At 40.4% G+C, this 26,726-nt stretch overlaps 3 protein-coding genes across 4 annotated transcripts in view; 2 read left to right on the top strand and 1 right to left on the bottom strand.

Annotated features, from left to right (window-relative positions):
- ripor3 (RIPOR family member 3) overlaps nt 1–11,262 on the top strand; it is a 41,017-nt gene extending 29,755 nt beyond the window's left edge. For both annotated transcript variants that reach the window (XM_030780277.1, XM_030780278.1), the window contains 11 exons: nt 303–432; nt 2,501–3,076; nt 3,167–3,306; nt 4,455–4,650; nt 4,784–4,913; nt 5,725–5,886; nt 6,744–6,902; nt 8,032–8,234; nt 8,977–9,060; nt 9,769–9,859; nt 10,377–11,262. In XM_030780277.1, coding sequence (XP_030636137.1) covers nt 303–432; nt 2,501–3,076; nt 3,167–3,306; nt 4,455–4,650; nt 4,784–4,913; nt 5,725–5,886; nt 6,744–6,902; nt 8,032–8,234; nt 8,977–9,060; nt 9,769–9,859; nt 10,377–10,477 — 1,972 coding nt within the window. In that variant the 3' untranslated portion in view covers nt 10,478–11,262. The remainder of the gene's footprint in view (nt 1–302; nt 433–2,500; nt 3,077–3,166; nt 3,307–4,454; nt 4,651–4,783; nt 4,914–5,724; nt 5,887–6,743; nt 6,903–8,031; nt 8,235–8,976; nt 9,061–9,768; nt 9,860–10,376) is intronic.
- A 1,757-nt stretch (nt 11,263–13,019) lies between these two features.
- On the bottom strand, nt 13,020–16,104 carry blcap (bladder cancer associated protein). Its single transcript, XM_030780791.1, has 2 exons — nt 16,034–16,104; nt 13,020–14,811 (listed from the first exon to the last, which is right to left on the bottom strand). Exon 2 carries the CDS (start codon nt 14,670–14,672, stop codon nt 14,409–14,411), a length of 264 nt encoding a protein of 87 aa, XP_030636651.1. The 5' UTR covers nt 14,673–14,811; nt 16,034–16,104; the 3' UTR covers nt 13,020–14,408.
- Nucleotides 16,105–19,814: 3,710 nt separating this feature from the next.
- tmem74b (transmembrane protein 74B) lies at nt 19,815–20,570 on the top strand. Its single transcript, XM_030779103.1, has one exon. It carries the CDS (start codon nt 19,815–19,817, stop codon nt 20,568–20,570), a length of 756 nt encoding a protein of 251 aa, XP_030634963.1.
- The last annotated feature ends 6,156 nt before the right edge of the window (nt 20,571–26,726 follow it).

The raw sequence follows: 26,726 nt of genomic DNA, 5'->3' as shown, positions 1-26,726 counted from the left end.
GATCTGAATCTGCATCCATTTTATGTTAAAGTCTGCGGTTTCACAGATAGGCTTTGGCTTTACCCTCTAAAATATGATTTTTTTTATTATTATTATTATTATTTGCTTTTATGGGACTTGTTGATTTGATATATGACTTATAGTTGCCCATAAAAAATAATATTACTCATCAGCATTCTCCTGACAGATGTATAACTATTGGACATTTGGGCGGTTCTGAGGTCTCTTCTGGTATGTTTCATTTGACCCCTATCCCACACTTCTGCCCCCATCTCACACTCTTTTTGTGCCTGTCTCTCCAGCCCGTTTGACAGTGGAGAGACAAAACCAATGGTGTCGTCCGCCAGTCGTCAGTCCCTCCCCAGCAGGAAAGGCTCAGTCTACAGCTGGACCCCCCCTAACACACCCAGCTTCTCTGAGAAGTATTTCATCGTGAGTCCACATGCCATGCATGCACATACACACACACACACACACACACACACATATACACGCACACACATAGACGTACACATACACATATACACATGCACAGATAGATAGATAGATAGATAGATAGATAGATAGATAGATAGATAGACAGATAGATAGATAGATAGATAGATAGATAGATAGATAGATAGATAGATAGATAGATAGATAGATAGATAGATAGATGTTATTTCAGACAGAGTCTTTGGGTACAGAGGTGCAGTCCATGGTTTGGATTTCAGTGGTACAGCCCCAGATGTGTCACGTTTCTCTGGACACACATATCATGTCTGGCGTTCACTTTTAACACACTTCACTTGTCACATGTTAAAGTCAAATTTTCACTCTTATCAGTAACAATGAACTTTTTTCCCATAACAGCTGAATAGTTGGGGAGAAAACTGAATCCTTGCCAGCTATGCAGGTCTGCCATGATTTCTGGGTTCTCGAAAAATGAACACAAGTAGACACACACAGAAACACAAACACACACATGCACATAAACATACACGTGCACACATAGACACATACCAACACACTCAGACATACTGTAAAAATCTTCCCAGGAATGCTGCTTCTTTCCTATGTTGATTAACCCTTGTACTGTACATGGCTGAGGAATGTGTCTCCAGATGGTGTGCCTTGTGTATGGGATCCACTGTGATTTACGTGGGGGGTGGGGGAGGGGGTGGGGGGGGGGGGGGGGGCTTTTTAACAACCCTGTCTGCTAGTTTCCATGACCTTACATCGGCCTGTCACAAACATGCTCTGCAGACTCCCGTGAGGAGTTAGACGGGCAGGTAATGAACTCCATCAGCTCTGTCACTGGGCTGATGGTGATTCTGATAATGTTTTATGACTTTATTTCTCTTACAAGCCCAAAATTTCCACATTTCTCATAGCACTAATATACTGCTAATACATTCATAACAATGTTTGTAGCATATTTGTAACAATGATACATATGTCTACTGTTGGATAGATAGATAGATAGATAGATAGATAGATAGATAGATAGATAGATAGATAGATAGATAGATAGATAGATAGATAGATAGATAGATAGATAGATAGATAGATAGATAGATAGATTGCACATATATCAATACGCTATATATATAAATATATAAAAAAAGTTGCCATTTGGATTTGGAGCTTACGGAAGCAGTGTTATGATTTGGGGTTGCTTACATTGGTCAGGTCTAAGCTCAGCAACATTATGTGGCAACAAAATGAAGTCAGCTGAGTACCTGAATGTACTGAATGACCAGGTTATCCCATCAATGGAATTTTTCTTCCCTGATGGCACGGGCATATTCCGCGACAACAATGCCAAGATTTATCGGGTTCAAATTGTTGAAAATGAGGAATCATTTTCATACATGAACTGGCCACCACAGAGTCCTGATCTGAACCGCACTAAAAGTCTTTGGGATATGCTGGAGAAGACTTTATGAAATGGTTAGACTCTCCCGTCATCAACAAAGTCTCCGCCAAAAATTAGTGCAACTCTGGGCGGAAATAAATGCTGTGACATTGCATAAGGTTATTGAAACAATGCTACAGCGAATGCATGCCATAATCAAAGCTAAAGGCAGTCCAATGAAATGTTAGAGTGTGTCACCTTTTTTTTGGCCAGGCAGTGTACATATAGTGTATGTAGTGTGCATAGATTAGTGTTGTTACATATGTAATGTACTTAATGTGTATATATAATTTTTAGTATATTTATGGTACTTAGTGTGTTTGAGCCAGTGTTACATACACATACACACACACACACACACACACACATTATACATTATTATGCATATTATTATATAAACTATGTTATATCAAGTGTATGTAGTAAAGTTATCATACATCGTGTACTTAGTGTGTATATATCACTGTCATTATATATAGTGCATGAAGTGTGTATACATGTTAAATGCATTTTGTAGTGTGTGCATAGTGCAAAGCTCTTTGCTTTCCCTCTCTTTGCCGTAATGAATAAAATGCTGTGTTTGGTCTTCTCTATCCTGAATAGTCTATGATGCGACAGTGGCAGGATGCTGACAGCCCCCTCCTGTTGCGTTCCAGACCCATGCGGGGGGTGTCTCTGTTCAGTTATCTGTCTGACTGCTCCCCAGCCCTAACACCTCACACATACAAGAGCAGGAGCCTTTCCCACATCTCCCCGGAGACGCCCTCAGACACATCCCCAGGGGAGGAGCTGCTGAAGCCCCCCTTGGAGGATGAGGCTGACGACTGGTCCGCCGATCCCAGCCCCAGTCTGGACGGAAACCAGCATGATTCCACACTCATGCTCCATCGTTACAGCACTCCGGACATTCTGAAACAGAACAGAGAGACGGTGGATGAGGGAGTGCAGAGCAGAACTGTGACAGGTGGGCAGGAGGAGACGGGGCCGGTTGGGGAGGTGCTGTCAGAGGAGAAGGTCCCGGTGCAGCCAGCAGTCAGTGGCACTCAGATGAGGGCAGCAGCTCTGACACTGAGTACGGTCCTGAGAGAGCTGGACAACATCCTGGAGAACACGACCCTCACCGAGCCTGAGCTCAAGAGACTGGACCAACAGATACAGCGACTCAACGAGATCCTAAAGGTGAGCGTGTCACCCCAAAGGTGATCCCAAAGATCAAATGTCGAGAGAGTGTAACTGCTTTTATTTATCGGTTTTTATTACTCTCCTCAGAATGACCTAGAGTCGCTGAAGAATTCCTCCACAGAGACGCTGGCTGTAGAGGAGGTGTTGGGCAGTTTTGACTTCCTGTCCACAGACTTTAACGCAGATGAGGTGTCGTGCATGGGCAGTATGAGCCTGAGGGAAACGGGGTGGGTCTTCAGTCAGCTCCACAGCCCTGTAGAGCACTGCTCAGAACACAGTCAGACATTCGACACTGTCTTTATCTGAAATTCATTAACATAAACAGTAATAGTGGGTCATTAGCCTCATTATGAGCAAGCTTAAGCTCCTTTCTGTAAGATGGAAATAATGTGGAGCAATACTGTAATGCTGTTAGTAAAATAACATTGAAACATTATGGCACTGATAAGTTATGAAAACATATAAGGTTATTAATACTTGTAAAGACACGATGATGTACCTCAGTTGTGAGTTTTTTGAGGTGTCAGATGTTGCCTAATCTTTTTCTCTGGCCTGTGGAGATTAATTAAATTGGAGCAGCCATATCAAAGCCTCTTTAAAGCTCCTAAAATGATTTTAACTTGATTTTGTGGTTGGTTTATCCTAGCAAAGGTCTACTGGGTAAAGGTGATGGTTGGGTTAAACTCAGTTTGCTTTCCCGACATGCCAGCCTGTGTCAGTGTGGGGTTGGTGTCACTGAGTCAAGGATTGGAAACGTAAGGAGCCAGAGCTCCCCCTTATGGACATACCAGTCTATTACAAAGCAAAACATGTCTATGATGACAGAACAGATGTATATCAGATAAACAGACAGTTTCCCAAAGCAGCAGTCATCAAACAGTCTCAGGCTAGTTTACTTACAATTTTAATCTGTATCTGTATTTTTTGCATGGGTCACAGAATGTAATTGGTTTTGATAAATACTTCAGTGGGCCTCACATTTGATTACATTCTGCACCGTGGCTGAATCATTTTATCTCTGAGTTTGCAGTAATTGTCACAGAAATATGATATTCAAAGTAAATGACTTGCCACAGTAGAACTGCCAAAGACTGATATGAAGAGTGTCTGACCTTATCAACATGTCCAGATGTAATGAGCGAGAGTATGGGACATTTTTGAAACCGCAGCTCATTTCATTTCATAAATGGTCACTGATTTGTGTTTCTAAACAAGAGAATTTTATGTTATTGGTCAAAGGTATGGAAATGAAGTATTTGGAGATGTCCATGTATCTTCTTCAGTGACTCAGTCTCTGTGGAATGACAATCTATCAAAACATTGGCCCACAAAAGATGAAGTGAAAAATGTAAGACAAATGTTCATCTTTTTTAAGGATCAGTACGTTTCAGGAGAACACCCTGAGGAGTCTGGGTCTCCTCTCTCAGGACTCCTCCACGGCCATGGAGAGAGACGGCCGTACCTCCAGGGGCAGGAAAAGCCCTGGACAGCAGGTGCCACTCAGCATGGGGGACCACAGCCTGGACCAGGCCTTAGAGGTCCACTTGGGCGTCTGCATGGTCCTGCTGAGGGTAAAAACCTGATCCACCACGAACAGGCATTAATGTTCTTATTACTGCATGTGTGTGGATATCTCAACTCAAACTTGTTTACTTCAGAAGTTCACAACATTGTGCTCTGGAACTGTGCCAATTCTGTTGGCAGGCACTGAGTCGGTCGGATTCTGATGCTGTACGGAAGGACATTCTAGAAGAACTGTCTCGACAAACTGATGTGGTTGAAAAAATGGTCAAGTTGTCACTGGGAAAGATGGACAAGCTCTTGATATCTGACTGTAAGTGTCTCAGGCTTACTGTCAGCTCTTACACCACACTCTTAGTTCTCTGAATGATTAGTCACTCAAGGACTCTTTGAATTTTAATTAGATCAGTGTTTTCTGTTTATTTCCTGGGCATGCTCAGATGTTCCCCATCTTGCTCGTATTTAACTTGTACATAACTTATATCAAACTTCTGTAATCAGTGTACTCATGAGCATTAGCTTAAGGATGGACAAGACGTATGAAGTGAGTGGTAGAATCAGAAGTAGAATTTTAACTTGTCTCTATCTCTGAGGGACCAGGACCTAAGGAACCCTTTAGCACTGTTATCAGTCAGATCATGAGAGACCAGGACCTAAGGAACCCTTTAGCTCTGTTATCAGTCAGATCATGAGCAGATCACACTAAGGAAACTATAGCAACCAGAGAGAGCTACAATATTTGATTAATCTGCTTCATCTGTTACTAATTTCTCTCTGGTTTGGAGTATTGTGCTTCATCAAAATAGAAAAATTAGTTGCATACAAAGACTCATTTCATTACTGAGGCACTCAAACAGGCTTCCGCTGACAAGCACTTTCTGGGAAGGACTTTGCAATCTTAAGCCTTAAAGAGAAAAACCCTCTAAATGCAAAAGACTACATTCAGAGCAGACTCTCATGAGGAGGTAGAGAATAGTAATCTCCAGGGATGGTGAACTGATAATACACAACAGTGCCTTTAAGGGCACTGTTGCACCTTCTATGGAATCAAGCAGTTTCGGGGTAAAATTATGGAGCTCCAGGTGGTCTTTAGGAGGTCTTAACCCCATCTGCTTGTGTCTCAGTACTGCCTACAGGTCCCAGGTCAAAGGGCATTCGGGCATTCTGGGAAGAGTGTATAGACGGTCACTCCCTCTTCTGCTGCACCGCAGACAGGTTTCTCAGCACTCTGAAGAAACGTTTCATACACAAGGTCAAAGCAAAGCGGCCCGGCCAGTCTGATGCAGGCAAGAGACTTCTTTTGTTCTCTCTTTCATTTCTTTTTACTAATTAGTTCCCTTTTCTCCCTGCTGAAAAAGGCAGACAGCTCAGTTAAGGTGAGTAACATTTCTTCCAGAATGATTTTCCTCCTCATTCTGCATGCTATTCCCGAGCAACATAACACATCTGGAGCAGGGCACTATATATTTGACTCTCTATTCTCTGTTAATAACTACATCAACAGCTTATTATGGGTGATCCCCACTCAGTGACAAGTGGAGAGGGGGCCAGGCCAACCATCCAGGCCAGTGAACATGACCAAACAATGTGTGTGTGTGTGTGTGTGTGTGTGAAAATGCTCAAACAGTGTGTGTGCATGTATGTATGTGTGTGTGGCGCGTCTGCGGAGCTGTGCATGTGTGTGTGTGTGTGTGTGTGTGTGTGAGCTTCCTGCTGCTGCAAGTAGGTGTGACGTGGCTGGGAGTCAATCTGTGAATCCCAGGGGCAGAACACACCTCTGCACTGTTAGCGTCCGGAATGTGCAACCTGAGAGCCAAAGCGCTGTCTTTCCAGAAAAAAGTCTTGTGATCCCACACAATGGTCAGCTTAATATTTGATTTGATGCAGCTGTATGGTGTGTCTTAACTGGAAGCGAGATTTCCAGATCAGGAAATCTGATATTTAACCTATTAAGTGTACAGCACACTTCACAGCTCATATATGAATATGGAAATTAGCGCATGCTGACCTTTACTGTCTTCTCCATGCTTTGGACTAAAAGGCAAGGTTGTTTTTGGCTAACCTTGGGCATCCCTTCCTCCTCATCTTTTGTGTGTGTGTATGTGTGTCTGTTTGTGTTTGTTTGTCTGTGTCTGGTCTGTAGTGTTTATACAGTTGCTACAGCAGATCCAGGCTGGTTGCAGGATGGTGCCTTTAGCTCAGTACACCCCAGACAGAGTGACGGTCTTCCAGCTTCAGGTCTACCTCAGCAGATGGAATCTCACTGATTTTGGAGAGCACATCTCCCAACTCTCAAGAGAAGGTACTGCCCTGGCATTCCGTTAAGCCGGTTCACTGCCCTTTTAACACATATTACTCTGTTTTTTAGTCATCTACTAGTTTTAAGCATAAACTAATACACTTCCACCCCCATGTCACTGTCCTCACTGCACAGTTGTCATTAGTGGCGTAACTGTGCGTGAGATGCATTTATACACAGTGTCTTTACACTGTGAGCACATATCAAAGAGTAGGTAAACTGTCAGGGTAAACTGTTGGGATAAACCGGGCGGCAAAATGTTTGGGCAAAACAGTTCTCCACACACACACACACACACAAGGCCCTTCACTCCTACAATCTGAGTTCAGACAAAGACAGGGATACATGAAGGAACAAGTCACAAGATTATCATGACTGAGAAATATTCAGAGGGAGATTACATTTCTCACTCCTCACTGATCCACATGAACCTGTAAGGATCTCCGACCACGCAATTAATACTGAGAGGATGTCACGCTGGTGGTGTGGTGCAGGACCCAAGTGCAAAGACACGGTGATGAAGGTGACCAAACGGAAGACTTTACTTAAAATGAAGACCAAAGTACAAGTAAAACTAGAACAAAAACCAATAACAAAAAGGTGCAGCATAACAGAGTGCTCTAAAACACAAACAACGATAGACAATGTACAAGGCAAACATTAGGACTTAAATACAAGGGCAAAGCAGGATTGGTTGAAATTAATAAGGTTAATAAACGAGACAAACAGGAACAGGTGAGGGGCGGAGACAGACAGAACAAGAGCACAAAGACATACCAAACTAAAAGTCCAAAATGGAGGTGCAGGTTGTGACAGAGGAATCCGAGTGGTGCATATCTCTTTTTTCTGTGTCAGTGTATTTCCTGTCTTGACTGGATCTTTTTTCTGTCTGTGTGTCGGTGTATTTCCTGTCCTGACTGGATCTTTTCTGTCTCTCTGTATGTCTGTGTATTTCCTATCCTGACTGGATCTTCTCTGTCTCTCTGTGTGTCAGTGTATTTCCTGTCCTGATTGGATCTTTTTCTCCCTGTATGTCTGTGTATTTCCTGTCCTGATTGGATCTTCTCCGTCTCTCTGTGTGTCAATGTATTTCCTGTCCTGATTGGATCTTCTCTGTCTCTCTGTGTGTCAGTGTATTTCCTGTCCCGTCTGGAAACCCCAAAGAGGAGGAGGGCCCTGAGGAAGCTCAGAGGGAAACGGATCTCAGAGCTGCAGCCTCTGTGGAGAACCCTGCAGCTCCTGGCCCTGCTGCAGGTCGACCCCAATCCTAAAGTTGCCCAGGCCGCCGCCACCTGTCTCTGCAGGGCCTCGGGCTTAAGGGCCTTCAGGTCAAAGGTGAGGAGCAACAGTCCTTCATCTCCATATTAATGTGTCCAACTCAGGAAAAATGCTCTGTTCTGATTTACACCAACTAGACCGTAACAAGAGCAAGATTAGTGGTCTCTTCTAAAACAGTCAGATGACAGTTATAAAACAGTAAATTAGAACTTTAAAGAAAATTGGCAATATAGTCCAACGCAAGTGAACTCTCAGATGAATTGTTTCCATGTTTTTAATGAAGAAGTCTTAAAGCTAAAGGCTGACAGCTGTTTTATAAATATTCATTTGACCAGTTGAGAACTTGCTTTATCAACATTCCCCAGATGAATTATAATTTAGATATTTAATCATAATGTTGGCTCTCAGAATCCCATCTGTAGTGTTTGAATCTCAAATCTAACTAAGCATTGCTTTCATTAAAATTAATCCATTTCCAATTAATCAAACATTAGACTTAGGCTCGTGACACTGAGCAATTGTCAGGTGCTGGAGAAAGCACTAAACTATAACTGATTGATTTTTTATCAGGCTGTAGTTATCATGTGTTGAAGATCATATATGATTTTTTATCAGGCTGTAGTTGTCATGTGTTGAAGATCATATTTGATTTGTTTATCAGGCTATAGTTGTCATGTGTTGAAGATCATATTTGATTTTTTATCAGGTTGTAGTTGTCATGTGTTCAAGATGATATTTGACTGATTTTTTATCAGGCTGTAGTTGTCATGTGTTGAAGATGGTATTTGATTTTTATCAGGCTGTGGTGTACTACACTGAGCTGCTGAGAGACAGTGATATACGCCAGCAGCAGGCAGCGTGTCTCGCCCTCAAATGTCTCAAGGTAAGCTCCTCCCACATTTTTTTAACTATCACTAATTATTATTACTCCATTGGATATAATTATATTTTGATTATTATAGCTACTAAGAGTCCATGGGGACATAATGAGTGAAAGTGGAAGCCTCTACAGAGAGGGAAAGACAAGATCAAACTGATAGATTATTGTTTCTGTTTCCTTCTGTCTTCTGTTTGCACACTCATCTGCTCAGACAATATGAGATTCTGGTCTGGACCACACTGACCTGTTTGTGTTACCTGAAGTTCTCTCACTCTCACCAAATTTCAGTATTTCCTGTGAGATAATCCTACAGATTACAGTCTTCTACTGAGGCCTGCATTTTCAATCCTACTTGTTGTCTCGTCCCTCGCAATTTTTAATCCCAGCTTTTGAATCACCATGTTTCAAAGGGATTTACCCTCTATGTACACCAAGTAGACTTGTTTTAATAACTTACAAAAACCCCCCCAAAAAAACAACAACAAAAATCACAAAGATTTATGAATATGATTTTCCTTTTAGAAAGTTTAGATTTTTGAAAGAAAAATCCCCTTGAGAGCGAGAGGACAGATTTGACCTGGTATTCGTCACTGTTTCTGGACATTTTAATTATGTATAGATTATTTCAAGTGAAACATCTGTGGAGGAGACCATATCCTCACACAGGATGTATAAATAGGAGATTACGAGGTGTGATGTGGTGTTTCCTAGGCAACGGAGAGTGCAGACCAGGTGGCTGAGCTCTGGCGTTCTGCGGACGAGGACTTGCGAAACGCTGCCAGAGAGACCGTGCTGTCTTTCGGTAACTTTTGAGTCCTACACAGCCGGATAGCAGATTATCTACTTAGAAATAAGTCAAACAAATCAGATCCCAGTTTGATGACAGATTATTCTGTCTTTGTTCTTCTTACTTTAAGCCTACAGAAAGTTTCTTGTGAAAGAGAGTGTCAGAACCAGTGGATCATAAAGTAGATTTTTGTGAATCGCATAATGCAAAGAAACAGTGGAACCATTATTTCTGATCATTTTATCATTTGTAACCTGAGATATCTTCTTAATTCTGAAATAAGAGAGATTGTTATCAGTAGTTTTGGGTACTTGAGAATAATACACCAGAGTACAAGAAACTGTAAACTTCAAGCAGGAACACAAAGCAAAGCATTTGCTCATGCATTCATAAAAACCAGTCTGAAAAAAAAAATCCAATATTGGAATAGTTAAAGCAAATTAGAGAAAGATGACAGATACTTAGGTAAAAGTAAATAAAAATCAGTATTCTTTCTGTGCAATGTTTAATCCTGTGTGCTTTCTTTCCTCAGGTAAAAAGGGTCATCTGGCATTCCAGCGTATGGACAGGATCTGCAGTGAGTTACAGGAAGAAGCATATCGCAATCTGGACACAGAGACCACCATCTTATAGAGACCTCCTCCTAACACAGCTCCTCTGTCAGGGTCAAAGGTCAAAATATCATTCTCCCTAACAGGGCAGCACAAAATGGATAACAGTATTAATTAAAGCTTCACATATATGGGAGTAGTCTTGACATGATTATATAAACCTCCCTACCCTTGGTGGCAAAATGCTTAGCCAATCAACACACTGCAAAAGGACTCCATGCAAACAAATAGGGGACGCACAGTGACAAGAACAAACGCATGAGAGTGAAACATGAAGCACAAAAACATAAAACAAGAGATGAAACCACACGCACACACCTAGTGTTCAGGAGTAACATAGAGCTATGACCAGTTAGATCACATTTAACAAGATGCTGAATTTTGGAGGAGATCCACAACAGAAGTGCTCCAGGAAGCAGGAGGCCGTGTCTGGGACATGGCTCACATGTGCTGCGTTGAGCAGAAGTAATCAGTAGCAGCAGTGTTGAAAGACAGAATCTGCTGTTAAAGAGAGAGGGAAACACTCATTTAAATTCAGACACATGAAAATGTTTCTTACCCATGATGAGACAAAAAGTTGTCTAACATTTCTGCATAAATGTTCCAAATTCTTCCCACTATTTAAAAGCATTACAACCATTACATAGCAACAGCCATCCCCTCAGTCTCGCTCAGAGCCCTGTAGTTGCTAGACCACTTTTACTGTCAGTTTCCCATAATGCAGTGTTTTCTCGTGTTTTTGTTTCTGTCATACTGCCCTCTTGTTCTCTGATGCCGTTGGATCCTTTCGATTTCTTCCTTATTTATTTTCATGTTTCCTGTTTTGGTTTCTGTGTTTTCCAGATTTATTCTCAGGCACGGCCTTTTTGTTTTTGGAGGTACATGTTTTATGTTTTGCACATATGTGCAGTATTTTTGTCACTGTGTTTTCTCAATTCATTTGCATGCCATTCTTTTTTTTTTTTTTTTTTTGCATTCATGCTTTGTTGTGTAGTTTTCCTCAGAAAGGACAGACAAAATTATGATCTTCTGCACAATGCTGACACCCTGGAAAATCAATACCCATGTGAGGTGCCAAAAAAAGAGAGCTATCAAGAATATTCATTAAGTCTTATTGCGTAACAATGTATATGTATATGTAAAGTGTTTGTGAAATATTTATATTGGAAACATGAAGTTTACTCTATATAGAATCACCGTAACATGTAAACAATGTACAAATAAACTACACAGATAATAAATGTAAATAGTTTTGTAAATGTAAATATACTTGTCATGGCTCTCTGATTGCCTCTGACTGTCAGCTCATACTGGCTACATCTTTCGCACTGGGCTGTCCAGAGTTCTTCCTGAAGAGCTTCTTTGAATTGGCCACTAACTAAGACCAGGAAAACCAAGTCAGAACTGTAAAAAGGTGAAAGTCAAGAGATTTCTTTAAGGAGTCAGCAGACTAGTGAGCGGGATCAAAAGCCCTGTGAATTGACTGGCCATTCAAGAGCGAGTGTTTTATGCTCCTGATCTGCTTCTCATTTTGACTCCCTCACTGTGTGGCCTGATTATCAGGGCCTTCATCAGAAAAAGCTGAAGTGCTAATTTAGAGTGAAGAACAGACCAGTGAAGGAGATAAAGAGAAGTGACAGAGAACAGGGCTGCTCATAAGATCCCTCCAAGTTAAACCCAACAAAACACTGCTACCTTCTCACAACATGACAGTGTTCCTCACTTTCATACAGTCCAGCTCTTCTTCAGCCCTGGGCATGCATTGAACAGCATAGTTTCTATCTAGCCCAGTTCCAACAGCAACATAAAATGCCAAACTTGGGCAAAGTTCAGGTTCAGTATTTGAAGCCCTGTGTTTGGTGTCATGTATAGTGACAGTTGTGCATCATGTATTGCAATAGCAAGAATGCACCACAACCAATCAAATCACAGAGTGTTACAAGGTAACGTGACGTAAAATTCTTCTTTTGTCTCAGAGATGGTGATTGTGCAAGCGAGCAAATGGGTAAATACCTTCACGTATCTAGGCAACTAACAGAAACCTGTCTTGGCATGCAGCTGTCAAAGCCATGTGTGAAGAGCGTTTGGCTCACACGCAGACTGGATATAAAAAGACTGGGCCAGTGTCAGTGCATGCAAGGGAACTCTGCCATGTACAAAAAACCATCTGTTTCCACGGCAATAAAAGCAGCGCTGAAATAGCTGGAGGGCTATGTCTTAACCTGTTTAAAGTGGCAAACAGAGAAAGTTTATGAAAGAGTGTTTACCTGAGAAACACTAAGCAGAATCACAGTCAAACTGTGTGGTGCTGTATTTAGAAAATTTATTTCCAGTGCTTCTTTAAAAAAAGAATGGAAGGAATTGTAAAATGAAGTGTCATGCAGCTAGCCGGCTTTAGCCTGAAAACACACCAGTAATCATAAAAAAATGGCTCATCTACATAAAGCTCTTTGTAAAAATAAAATAAGACGACTTAAGTGGGAAAACAACCATCAGAACACGTTTTTTTAGGAGATGTCCAAAATCTACCCCGTACAAAATGAAATCCAGAGGTCACACACATCCAGAGAAAAGTCTTGTCCAAAGCAGGTGGCTTCAGCTCTTTTAATGATCAACAATGTTTTGCTGAAGAATGGCATAAATTACACAGTGGTATACAAGTCACACCTTCCCATTCATTGTCAAAATACGGCTGATGGGATAGAATGACATTAAAATCTTACAGCAACTGTGAGTCAGTGTGCAGCATCAGAGAGACTCCAGCTGCAAAAAAAAAACCAACACTCAAAAGTGGAAGGAAAAAGAAAGAAAAAAAACCCAACATTTTATGTGAAAATATAATTGCAACTAATTAACCAGCAATGGAAATAAGCCATTTCTATAGCAACCAAAGGTTTGATCTCCGACAACAGATCTGAGAGTTTCTCTGACCCTTTTAAACAGTTTTAACAAAAGGAAAAGTCAAGTTGTCATATATGCTGACTGTAGCCAGGCTCAAAGCTAATTCACACGGATAAGGTTTGTCTTCGTTACCTTGTGCTGTAGTCATGGAGGAGGTTAATTTATTGTCTCCCTACAAACACACCAGCCATCCCCACCTGTATCGGGTCATCTGCACCTGGACCTCTGTGCTATAACATGCACAGCGCTGTGTCTGTGTATGTGTGAGTGTTCACAAGAAACAAAGAGAAAAACACCCATGGTCACTGTGATTCCCACCTCTGTGTGTTGTAGAGCAATTACCTTTATTGGATTACAAAGCTGTGACAGTACCTGGACTGACTTGAGAGAGATGGCTAGGGATAACCTGGGGTAGATTCTGCTTGCCTTAAGTACAACCAGTCAAAGTGTGGGGGGGGGGGGGAAGTGTACTCAACTGTCAAGTAAATATTCCCTCTGTCTCTAGCCATTCTGGAAGAATCCAGGTATAAGCCTCAAGACTGGCAGAACCTCACATTCATTTTCAGCTCTCGACAGCCACGGAGATTCAACAGCTCCTTACCACTTACATTGAATCAGAACGATCCGTCAGTACGGGATCAAGAATCAAAATATTTCACACACTCACACACAATCACACAATATATCTACCCTTTGGAAACATTCAGCATCCAGAAATTAAGAAAATGTAATCTGCATTTAAACCCAAACAGATGGAGGAAAAAAAAAAAATCAAACAGGCAACCCATGCAAATTTCAGATCCTAGAACCCAAAGAGAGAGACTTTAGCCCATGAACAGGGGAGAGTTGGGGGCCGGGCTACTGTCTGTGTTGTGAGCGTCAGTGTGGGAGACGGGACCGGGAAGCATATATGGGTTACCAAGAACAGGAGTGTCCCAGCATTTCTGGCAAAGATTATATTCACAGCCTGAATGTAGATTGTCCAGAGGTCTCTGTGCACATATCATCATTGGGGGTGGGAGGGGGGGGTAGACAGACATGTTGTTGCGGGTTTAAGTGCCCACAATGTTGGGGTCATGGGCTGAGTCTGGCAGTGGAGAGTCCTGGCAGTGGTAGAGAAAGCAGTTCCCCCAGCAGCTGTAGCAGATGAGAAACAATGCTGCCAAGAACACTAAGGCACAGATGGTACACGGTTTCCTCTCCAGAAGGAAGCTGAGCAGGTAGAATCCCATGAACATCGAGTGGTTGAACCACAGTGCTGGGTTCAGGGGCTTTGGGATGAGTAGGACTGGCAGCAACCACTGGAGGCAGTACATTGTCTCAACGGAGTGAACGCACCAGAATTCAGGTGAAAAGTCCAGAGACAGATGAGGATTGGAGACACAAACTACACTGCCCGCCGTCCACCCCTGTAGCTGAGCAGGTCAACTTTGATATGCTGTTTTCAGGTCAGGCCTAAGGAGAATCATAAGATAAACTCTTGTTAAAAACTCTGGGTTCCCTTAAAACCAATGCTCACAGCCCTCTCCAGCACAAAGTTCTGTGGATGTCTGTAAACATCTAAAAGCTTTTTATAGACAGTGGAGCTGCTATCCTATCAAAAACGGTCCTTGACTGTTGCATGGTAGGGAACAACAGAAGGGGGAAAAGGTAAAGTTAACAACTGCTTAGTAAGCGCATCAAGAAATGACACGCTACAGTGCTCAGTGAGTTTGAAAAAGGTCACGTTGATTGTCACGTTAATTTTACAATTTGGCTTTATCCTAACATACTAGCCTACAACTTCATGTTTGCCAGCTAGGAACCACAACAAAAATAACTCGGTGACATATTATCTATTTTAAGGTCAAGTTGCTGATATTGACAGTTAAACAACTGAATTATTTGAAGAATGAAACGGCGAAACAAAGTTCAACAGAAAGAATAATGAGTATTCAACTCCCTGAAATACGATTGTAGTTGTTGTACTGGCTCACACAATTATGTCGCTACCACGTATTTAGCTGTTACTGATAATGGCTTAAGTGCTAACTTAAATGCTAGCTCACCTACCGATGCGGCTGCCTAAGCATAAAGTGACAAGACCATGGACACAACACCAGTTAGCCGTAACTCATGATATCCCTGACCAATAGATATCCTTGGCAACTTGCCTAGCTAACATTAAGCCAGTAATGGCTAAGCTAGACTTTCCCCACTGGAAAGTCTTGGCAGTATCGACTTGCTAGCGTTAAGATAATAAACGTTAAGTTAATGGTATAATTACCCTAACGCTAACCTAGACAGCTTAGGTTAGCTCAACCAATACATTCCGCAAAAGGCACTTGAATTAGCAAGCTAGTACTATTCCTTATGTAATTATATCACTTGGTTGTTCAGCTCATAGGAAAACAACAGTATTTGATAACTGCATAAGAGGATAAAGAATGACGTAAACTTCTTCACACGTTCTTACAATAAAAACAATCATATGTTATGTTCGTTAACGTTAGCGTGGCTAAGCTCGGTTACAAAGTAGAATACTTCGGCTACGTTAGCTATCTAGTTAGCTACCGAGATATTTGACACTGAGGACAAAGAAAGGAGGATATGATTCCAAAACAATTGCATGATTCAAAGCTGATGACATCAGATCTCTCAAAAAACAGACAATAAGATTAAAAGACAATCTTCAGACCTGCCATTCTCCAGTATCACTCTTGAACATTCACACACAAACTGACCCCATTAGTTGGTGTAAAGTGATTGCGTAGCCTTCTTGCTCGGCTAATAGTTAAGGACCCCACAATGAGGACTATGTTAAAGTTGCCTGACTATAATTTGTATTTGGTATTTATTTTAGCTAATTTAGCAAAAGTGTCACGTAACAACCCCTCCTAATCGTCAACGAATGATTAACCATGATACAAGGAAAGTTAATTAGTTTGTATTTTAACAGACGCTAATATTTACACTCTACGTAATCAGCGCTCATTAACGGCATTGAGGCTTAGCCGCAGCGCTGAACTTAGATCATCGATGACATGTATGCATCGCTTTCTAGACCTTAAAAGGGTCGAGAAAACTGATCCTGGGTCTGTGATTACAAGATGGAAGTAGCTGCATAGGGATTCCAATGTGTAGTCTATTAAAGTCATTCGGTAATTGTAAAAAGTTTCTATCTCCAGTCTACCAGGGACCTTTACATATTGCGTGCGCGCGAGCGATACAAAGTATTCCTGAATAAAAAGACACATTTTTCGTGGTACAAGGACGGTAAACTGTAGTTGGATGAAGAGCTCAGGATAAGTCTCTTCAGCATAAATCTCTGAATTTATATCATGTTTTACTGTTAAACTATGGGTTTGCATGTATATGTTTTTGAGTTTATATGTGTATACCAAGGAAACAAATCTAATTTAATTTAGGAGGGAAACTACATGTTTTCCATTTTCTTAATTTGCTTGATTTATGAATATGTCACTGTAAAAAAATGAATGAATTAATAAACACATGTATAGTATAACCATATAGCTTATAACCATAAACCAGTCTTGACCTATGGTCACAAATGTAGTTATTGGTATAATTTTACAGTACTTTTACTGCCTGGACAAAACTGACCATCACTGCAGACATCAACATTAACTATGTAACTGACCCTCATCTAGAGATGTCTGAGATTATTTCGTTCCAAATTAGTGGTTACACATCTCTAGACCAGCTTTGTGGTCAAGAGCCCTGATCAGGGGCCCATCAGCAGTTAAATGTCATATTTGGGTTTAAACCTACAACTCATATTATAACCATGATTCTCTTACCACCACACCATTGCCTCCCCATATGTATTTTCACGTGACATGACAATAAACATAGTAAAGAGATATGTAATATAAGTAAGACTCAAAATGAATGTTTTACATCATTTATCAGAACCTGTCTACATAACCAAATTAAACACTGAAAAAATCCTTTATAGCATCAGTCATGAAGAGATTTGACAGTAAAGGTAAAAAAAAGAAATGTGAAACAAGATTACCAAAATGCACTGCAATGCCAATATCAAATGTCCACTGCTAAGAATAAAACATAAGGATACCCAGAAATGTGAGTAACATTCTAAAACATCACAAATGCAACATTTCAAGATGGTGACAGTTAGATATGAGTAATTCAAACCAGAGACAAATGGCAGGAAATACAGTAAAGTAGATGATAAGGCAAAGAAAAGGGGAAAATATGAATGATGATAGAGTTGATGTGGAACAGTGAGTCTCCATGCCTTAGCTGCAGCATCAATAATGCAGAACTGCTGGCTTCTCCTCACGGTTTCCATGGCAATTCCACTCTTTCATTGGAATGCTTGATTTTCAGAGGTACAATGCAAAGGGCAACACTGCTTAAATCAAATGAAAGCTGAGATGCCTAAAGGCAAGTAATGGGATACACTCATTTGGCTGTCCTTTGATGAACAGCAATGAGCAGTCATTCAGATCTGCTTGTTTTGGGTAGGAAAAGAAAAATCAGTGAAGGTTGTTGTTTCCATAACCCAAGAAACTAAAAAAGGAAGAAACCTCATGCAATGCAACATAGTAAAATGTCTCCTCTGTAGCTATTGCAGCTAGCAACCCCCCCCCCCCCCCCCCCCCCTCCAAAAAAGGAAGGAACATATTAAGGAACACATTTCAATCTGCTAAACTGTAACCTTTAAAAGCAGATAAAGATACATGCTTATTTGTTGGTTATACTGGGCTAAGATTTCATGATGAGTAATTCATGGGTATTTATAACAATATGGATTAAACAGCTCTATCTATCTATCTATCTATCTATCTATCTATCTATCTATCTATCTATTTAATTAAAATTCAGATGTCATTGTAATTCTCCTGACAGTCTGGTACAAAAAACTACTAAAGCTTTTTCACGTACGTTTTTGGTACATGAACGCTGGTTAGGTCCACAGTCAAATTTTAAATGGAACACCAAGTAACGATAGGTAGAACAATCTTGTTCAAATTCGAAGTGGTCAACCGACTGCCTTTGTATCTGATCAAACAGTTCTTGCGAATTAACACCATGTCGTGTACACTCCTGACATCCTGACACATTAAATGCGTACAACGAACTGTATAAGCCTCATAGCCAGAGATCTTCAACAAAATAACCCAGGCACAGGTTCTTTCTCCGGTCGCAAGCGGGTGACGTTAAAAAAGCGATCCTCATTCAGGGTTACTGCTGTTGCAACGCTCATTTGGCAAATTCTCAGCGGTTTGTTCGCGCATGGCCAGTTCATCCTCAGCGAGGTCCCTCGCAAAGGTCTCCCTCGCAACACCCAGCATCTTTCCCGTACACGGCTATCAGCGGAGCATCAACACCTGCATGTAGGTAGGCGTGCTTTTCCAAAAAAAGGAAAAAAAGGAAAGAAAAAGAAAAAAGAGAAAAAAATAAAAATTAAAAAACAAAAAATGCCGTATATAGTCTGATATTTAGGCTATATGGCGTAGCCGTGGTATGTGTTAATGTGGATTATAGCTTCCAGTTTAGGTCTGTTAGATATACGGTGTCACACACTGCGAACGTATAAGACGTGAATATAGCTTTAAAGTAGATTTGCGACAGGTATCAAGGTCATCTCTTATATTTCTGTTAAACGTAACTAACAGGGAAAAAACATTAGGTCATCAGGTAAATATCATGAGATTTCTCACATAGTTCATATTCAAATCGTTCAGCACGGGTAATCTAATGTAGCTTTAAGGCATCATGTTGCATCGCTTTGGCACTTAAATGACTGGAGAGAGGCAATCTGCCTATTAATAGCCATTCTGTCATTGTTAGACATTGTCAGACAGGGACTGAACGTGGATGATTTTTAACACGATCAATCCATTCATCAGAGACAGCTGTGGCGGCTGCAGTAGCAGCCATATAGCTATGCTGGAGTTCCTGAATTGGAGGGTGGCGATTACGGATCTACTTTTTCGATAAACACAACCTGCGCTCCCACAGCTAGGGCCGATTCGCATTTAAGCACGTCAGTACTAAAGATACAATACACAAGTCTAGGCGTTCTGCCAACGTGTTAAACGATACGATCACTGTCTGTTAAGGGTCGGATTGTTTAGATGCCACTGACATCGTCCTCTATGTAGAGAATGTCTCTCTTGATAATCAGATTGCCTCCTTTCACTGCAACTACCGCTCTCTTCTGTAGACATTATGAAAGGTAGACAAGTGTATCCCACTAAGCAGAAAATTTTCGGTTTTAATTCTCAATTAATTAATTCTCTGTTATTCTGATTCAAATCCAAGCACTGACTATGCAATAGTTTTAGTAATGAGAACATAATAACTGTATAAACCTGTTGTGAAAAAATGACAGAAAGATCATTTGTGTGTCATCCGCAGGTGCGTATCGGCCTGTTTATGGAAGGTGACAGGTTCTGATTCGACATGAACACACAGGCTGTGTGTAGATGGAGTCTCTGAACGCCCTGGAGCTGCGCGAACTGGGGGATGACAGCAGGCGTGTTCGCCGCGAGGCCTCGTCATCGCAGCAACCTCTGCGTTCAGGACCTCGGACAGATCCTGGGGTCGGCATTGAAAACGCGTCATTTCAGGACGAGGAGAACGAAACGAGGTTTAGGAGTCACCCCGGCTCATCGGCTCAAGGCTCTACATCGCACAGAAACTATCAGTCAAATCCGCCGCATTTTCAAAGACATGAACTGTCACCTCGCTCTGACGAAGAACCTGAGCCCGACTACAGTGACCACTCCGTTGATTATGGGTTTATTTTCGCTCTTGTGTTTCTCGTGAGTGGCATCGTCCTCGTGGTGATCGCATACACCATCCCCAGGGAGGCTAAAGTCAATCCAGATCTGGTAACGGCGCGCCAGATGGAGAAACTGGAGATGTACTATGCACAACTCGGCTCCCACCTCGACAAGTGCATCATAGCAGGGTTAGGTTTGCTAACTCTGGGTGGGATGCTTTTATCAATCTTGCTAATGGTGTCCATATGCAAAGGCGAGCTTTACCGACGCAGGACTTTTGCCATGTCAGGCAGACTGAGGAAAACCTACGGATCCATTAATATGCGAATGAGACAGCTAGCAGAAGGTGAGGGAAGGGAGACTCTGGTAGAATGTCAACCAACCTCCGGTACCGCCGTGCGGGCGACTAGTGCTGATGAGGTTACCCCAGCGCCAGGTAGACGGCAAGAACACTAGCACAAGTTTAGCACAATTTTAAATCTTCGCGTTGAACATCACTTTGGGGTTGCTTAATGACATGCAAAGACAGGTAAGCCCAAAACGAGACGCAGAAGAGAAGAGTAGCTAAAAGAGCTTACGATAAAGGAGCATTTACAAAGTAAGCAAGGATCACCGCCAAGAACGTGAATTTGTAAAGGAAAATATGTATTTGTATCTCAGTCAAAAAGTGTATTGGAACGCATATATATACAGAAGCACAATGGGCAACTTAAAAAAAAATATACATATATAATAACATGCTGCATACTAATCGCTGTCAGCTTCTTCTTAAAACTTGAAAAATGTTCGTCTGTATAACCTTTATCACATTATAGACAGAGCATACTTCATAGATATATTTAAATGTTGCTATTATCCAAGGATACAACATGCCTTAAGAAGATATACAGTCACTGTATAATATTTACACGTTGAAGTCTGACGTTCGTTTATTTATAAACAGTGGGTTTAAGTAGGAGCTTTGGGTTAACGTGGAACACTCTGATATAACATACCGTAGTCATTAACCTCACGTTAGTATTCATAGATTATTTCCACATAGAGTTGGGAGATAACTTATGGGATCTCCATGGTTGTACAAACAAAATACATATCTACTAAAGTTCAAAAAGCTAATAATGTTTCGTTATACAAGCAGTCATGTAAGTGAGCAAAAAAAAAACAAACAAAACAAAACAAAAAAAAAAAAACAACCAAAAAAAACAAAACAAAAACGGGGTGGTGGGGACTTTCGAATGTTACTTAAAATGATATTGTCATTATATGTTGCACAGGACCTTGATCAAATATTTAAGATTATGTCTAGATCATAAATTATTAAATGAAGTTCTTAGAGGAAATATTTCTTTCAGCAACACAAATATTATTCTGCCCTGTGTCCTCAGACAAGCATTGTGCTGTATGTGTTGACAGAAGCCTGTAGTGCTAGAACAATTGTCTGCATTGGCACATTGCTGCAAATGGATGGTGACATTTTGACAAGCAGCACACCTGCAGTGCCTTGGCACATCTTGATGTCTTTCTCTCTCTTTCTCTCTCTCCCTCTCTCTCTCTCTTATTCACATTCTTTCTGAAGCAGAGCTACTCCCTCAGATCACAGTGCTCTGAAAACAATACAAACTGTGTCTGTCAGTCATAGAAACAACAACAACAACAACAACAATAGCAACAACATAGGAATAAAAAACTAGTCTGGTCTTGAGTGAACTATTCAGTCTAACAGTCTAAGCTCTACAACAGGGGAAAAAAGTAATTCCATTGTTAAAGAAGAAAAACAACAACAGCAACAACAATAACAACAACAACAACAACAACAACAACAACACAATACACAGTTGTTCAATTTGTAGGTTTAAATTAATCAGTAATTAATACCATCTGGATAAATCTAACTCATTCATCAGCAACTAAACTGCTCAATGAAATATGTTTCCACTCATTTGACAGTGGTTAAAAGCAAAAACTCTTACAGCAGTACATTAATAATATTTCAGACTGACAGGTGTGGACAGTAAATGTTCTCAGACCATAAAATGAACACAGTCATGGAAGAGGACACTCTCAAGATTTTGGATGCACATTCTTTTTCAAAATCCACAAATTCTCAGGCAGCATTTGAGGATGAAGGAACCCATTTTCTGTAAGACATGAAAAGAAATCTAAGATAATGTTCTTCTAATCCAAAGAGGCCAGATGAGTCAGGGTAGAAACACATTGAATGAAAAGATGTAGAAATGTGGAAGACCACTCAGGTGCCTGTCCTAGATAAAAGCAACACTGGAGTAAAAGTACATGTCATGTGAAATGAAGTTTTGGGGTAATGTCGATGCTCCCCATTATTTTTATGCCACTTATTCCAAAGTTTCAATCACTTTTGGTCTTAGTGCCCCCCAGGCCCCACTATAAAAATTTCTGTTTGTCTACTCTGAACTAGAACAAAAAATGAAGTCCTCATAGACAAGGCTTGAGAGTGCCTACAGTGGATTGAAAGACCAGCAGACTCATCATTGCCAGAGTGAGAGGTTACTTAAGTAAGGATAAAAAAATGTTTACAGAGAAAGAGAGAGGGGTTGTGTGAAGGAGGGTATATCTGCTCCTTTTTTTTTAAGGAAATCCTCTTTGAAAATGTTTTGACCTAAAGAGACTTTCATCACCTAGTTTGGCTTGTTTTTCCAAGGCAGAGGAATGTTTAAATCTGTCAGTTGATTGTCAGTTGACTGTGTTCTTGTTTTTAGTGTGTAAACAAGGACTCATGTGGTAACTTGCTGTTAAAGTGCAGTTTGTGGAGAACATACAATGTATTAGGACAACAGTCCTCATCACACATTCATATTTTGATCATGTAGATATGAAATTAAGGAATATTGTTTACATAGTATAAATACAGATCAACCTGTTAAAGTACATTAAATATATAATTACATATTTGGATATATATAGGCAATGATACCAGAGACACATATTCACATGTCATATTTGGTCATGATTTGTATATGAACCAAACTGAAAATACAAATATTTTGTTTTATACTGTATATTTCATATTGATATACTGAATTGCTTGATGTATCATGAATGACACAAGTTAATCTGGGGGGATGAGGGGTACCTTAACAATCACAAGGATCATTTTCATAATTATGTCAACACAAATATTCTCACCATTATGTTTTAATGCTATAAATATTTCAGCGGGGTATGAAACCGTAATGAGAAGGTGTATTTAGGGATTGAATATATTGAATATGTGAAATTTTCTGTGAAGTATTTGAATCAGACTCATGTCCTCTGAGTGCTACGCTGTGATCTATGAGATGTCAGGGCCACGCTGCTACTTTAACACATTTATTCTCAGTGAATACAACAATTCACATTCATTATCTACCAGCTTCACCGACTCTGACATGAGATGACTCCACTGATAAAGTACCCAGTTATCTCTGTTATTTTAAAGAAAATAGGGGATTTGTTAAGTCAGCTATTCTCTCTCTCTCTCTCTCTCTAAAACTGATATCAATCTCATAATCTCCTTGCATATTCTGATATTTTGAATTGTTCTGTCACAACCTTTTACAGACATGCTTTTTGCAGCCAGAGTCAGGACAGAGGAAAGAGACAGAACATGAGGGCAGCTAACAATGTGTCACACAGACCAGCTCCTTTAGCAAAAAACAGAAACTGACACAAATGTATAGTTTATATCCTATCTGTATGGCTTCACTGTATGTTCCCATCATTCCCATTTTATACGCAAGTCTTCACAATGCCCAGACAAAGAGAGGGGTAATTGTGGGTTATAGTTGATTTTAGTTGAAGATGATGGTAAATAAGAAACACTCTACAGGGTCCCAGACACACACATACTTTAGACTGTTACATCATGTTAGACTCCAGACATACCATTGCACAGGTGGACAGAGATGCCTCTAAACGGATCTACAACAAGCTTAGATAAAAATTCTGTGTCTCTCCAAAGAGAGGGGCGATGGATGATATCTGATTGCATGTGTGTTTTTGTGACATGTCGTGAAGCTGCGGCCTGCAATCTCCTTTCTGTTGACATACCAGTGTCACCAATGTTTTTTCTATTCTTTACATGTATAAAATAAAACTCTATTGCCGTAATTGTTATGAGTGACTCTGCCTCCTGTTTGTTTCTTCTCATCCAGTGTCTGAAATCTGTCTTGAGACAGGTCTTTTATTAGGTGAAATATAATCTCAAGGATTGGTCGAATGCTATGCAATAATCACATGCAGGCCATGGGACTTCTTTTTTTTTTTTTTTTTCCTTTTTCTCTTAACATTTTTCCCCTGCAGAATGTTACCTTTTCTTTTTGAGAAAATTGTATTACTAACCCCGATTCAGCATCCATGAGGGTATTTTGTGAGTGAGGAAAAGTTGCACAGTGTGTGTGTGTGTGTGTGTGTATCTGTTGCAGACTAGCCAATCTCATTTCATTAGAGTATTCAGCAGAAGAGCAGATTAACGCATTAACTAAGAAGCCTGTAGAATCACAGAGCTCAATAAATATGTAAAATTCAGAGTTCACAGTCCTTGGCAGCTAATGCCCTCTTATCTATTCAAGAGCATATCTGCTAAGCAGCTTAATATCATTACAAATGACACCGTCTGTGATATGGCTTGTTGCTGGTGTGGATAGAATACTAGCAAATCCATAATTATTGATTGCTAAGTAATAACCATCTAATGTAATATGCTCATTTGATCCAAGCCTTTTCCCTCTTTTCTTTTGTTTTTCTGTCCCTATTCTTTTTTCTTTTTTTTTTTTTTAAGAATATGTCCAAAACATACGATTTCAATGTTATTTTTATATTTTCAGTTGAAGAAAATCAGTCTGCAGATTGTAACATCAGTGTGTTTAATGTTCCCAAAGCCTTGACTAGACTAGTCAATGTGGCCAGCCCTCTCCATTACTGGCACTTTCTCTTAGTCACCATTTCTCTCCGTCTTTCTCCACACAAAGACATCATTCCCCCCTACTAACTGAATGAAACCCATTCTAATATTTCTGCCTCTGAATAAAAGTGTTGTTTTTTTTAAGCACTCGCTACACACATGGGTGTTAGGTATCTGTGAGTGACATTGCTCTGATCTGTTAATGAGAGATGACATTTTTAGAGCCGTGACTCATGTGGGACTGCTTGCTTGGGCTGATTCCCAGTCCGCTTGCTCTCTATAAATAACAGATGTGCCGCCTCCACCTCAATGACAAAACTGACCACTCCTAAAAGGGCTACTGTTTCAGCCATTGATTACTGGTGTGGTAAGATACTTGAGGAATCTGAAACAACGCAGATCGATTATCAGATGTTACCAGACATCCGCCCCAAATCTCCTCCATCACCTCATCGATGTTTGTGAATATGTGGCAAGTAGTGGAGGTCAAATGCAGTTTTGACTCCAACTGATTCTTTTTGCTTACACACAGAGTGAGCATGTGTCCGACACACACACAGTGAGTGTGTACCTGACAGTCTTAAAAACAGAGTGAGGAAAGACACAGGTCAGTGTAGTATTTATAGACACTACTAGAACAGTGAATGAAACACAAGCAGGGGTGACACATTTCTTAGGAGAATAGGGAATAAAACACGTAAAAGGAAGACAACACCTAAGCCCCTGAAAAGCGAGACACTGTGCACTTTTGTTTTAAAATCAAGTACATACAGGAAATGTGTGTGGCACAGAACAGGTTCATTAAACTGACACCTGAAAAACTGACCACTGTTAAACTGAACAATTATTTAGTATTGCGCACTTCTGTCTGCAGGACTGAGCCTGATCACAAACACCAAGCAGTGCAAAGACAGATAAGAATAACTGAATACTGTAGTATTTGCTTTAATAAAATGCATAATTTGTGAGTTGGGGTGATTCTGTTTCATTGAGAGAAAAATATAATATTTTCCCTTCCTCTTAAAATCATAATATATTTCATGGTTTGTATCATTTATCTTATAGATTTTTGTTCAGGATGTAGAACAGTGATAGATTTCTCCATATTTTTGTAGCCACAGCTCTAACTCCACTGCTCACATTAGTTTTGTTATGCGTGACTTATCCATACTATTTAATAGAACTTTATCCAGTGAGTGGTAAGTGCATGGCATGTGAATTTCTTGAAGTAAAGACACAGTTTTGACATGTTCTGCTCCAGAGAGATTGTTTATTTACCCTATTCAAGGTATTAGTATGTTCACACACTCAGCATGTATTTTAATGAGTGAGAGTGAAGCCAGAGAAAAATGCTCCCACAGGAGTGAATGGCCAACTGTTAACCTAGTAGGAGAGATGTCTTAAATCATAACTTGGAAAAAGAATTTTTTTTTTTAATCTGTCATACAAAATTAGGGATTGGGTCAATGAAAAACACAAAAAGAAGCCTACAGCAAGTCACTACTTTGATTTTCAAATATAAAATGTCTAAAACTTGCAGCACTTTTTTGTTTCTCTCAGAAATCAAAACTCCTGCAGGATGTTGTTCCCTGTCCTAATGCGACATGTGATTCCCCTCTTGACTGAGCTATCCCTGCAGTAATTAGCTAAATCAGTCCTGTCTCCACCAGGCTGGGGGGAAAGCGTCCACACCA

The sequence above is a fragment of the Chanos chanos genome, chromosome 7, assembly GCF_902362185.1.
Source record: "Chanos chanos chromosome 7, fChaCha1.1, whole genome shotgun sequence".
Classification (NCBI taxonomy): Eukaryota; Metazoa; Chordata; class Actinopteri; order Gonorynchiformes; family Chanidae; genus Chanos; species Chanos chanos.
This window is presented reverse-complemented; position numbering and strand designations above follow the sequence as displayed.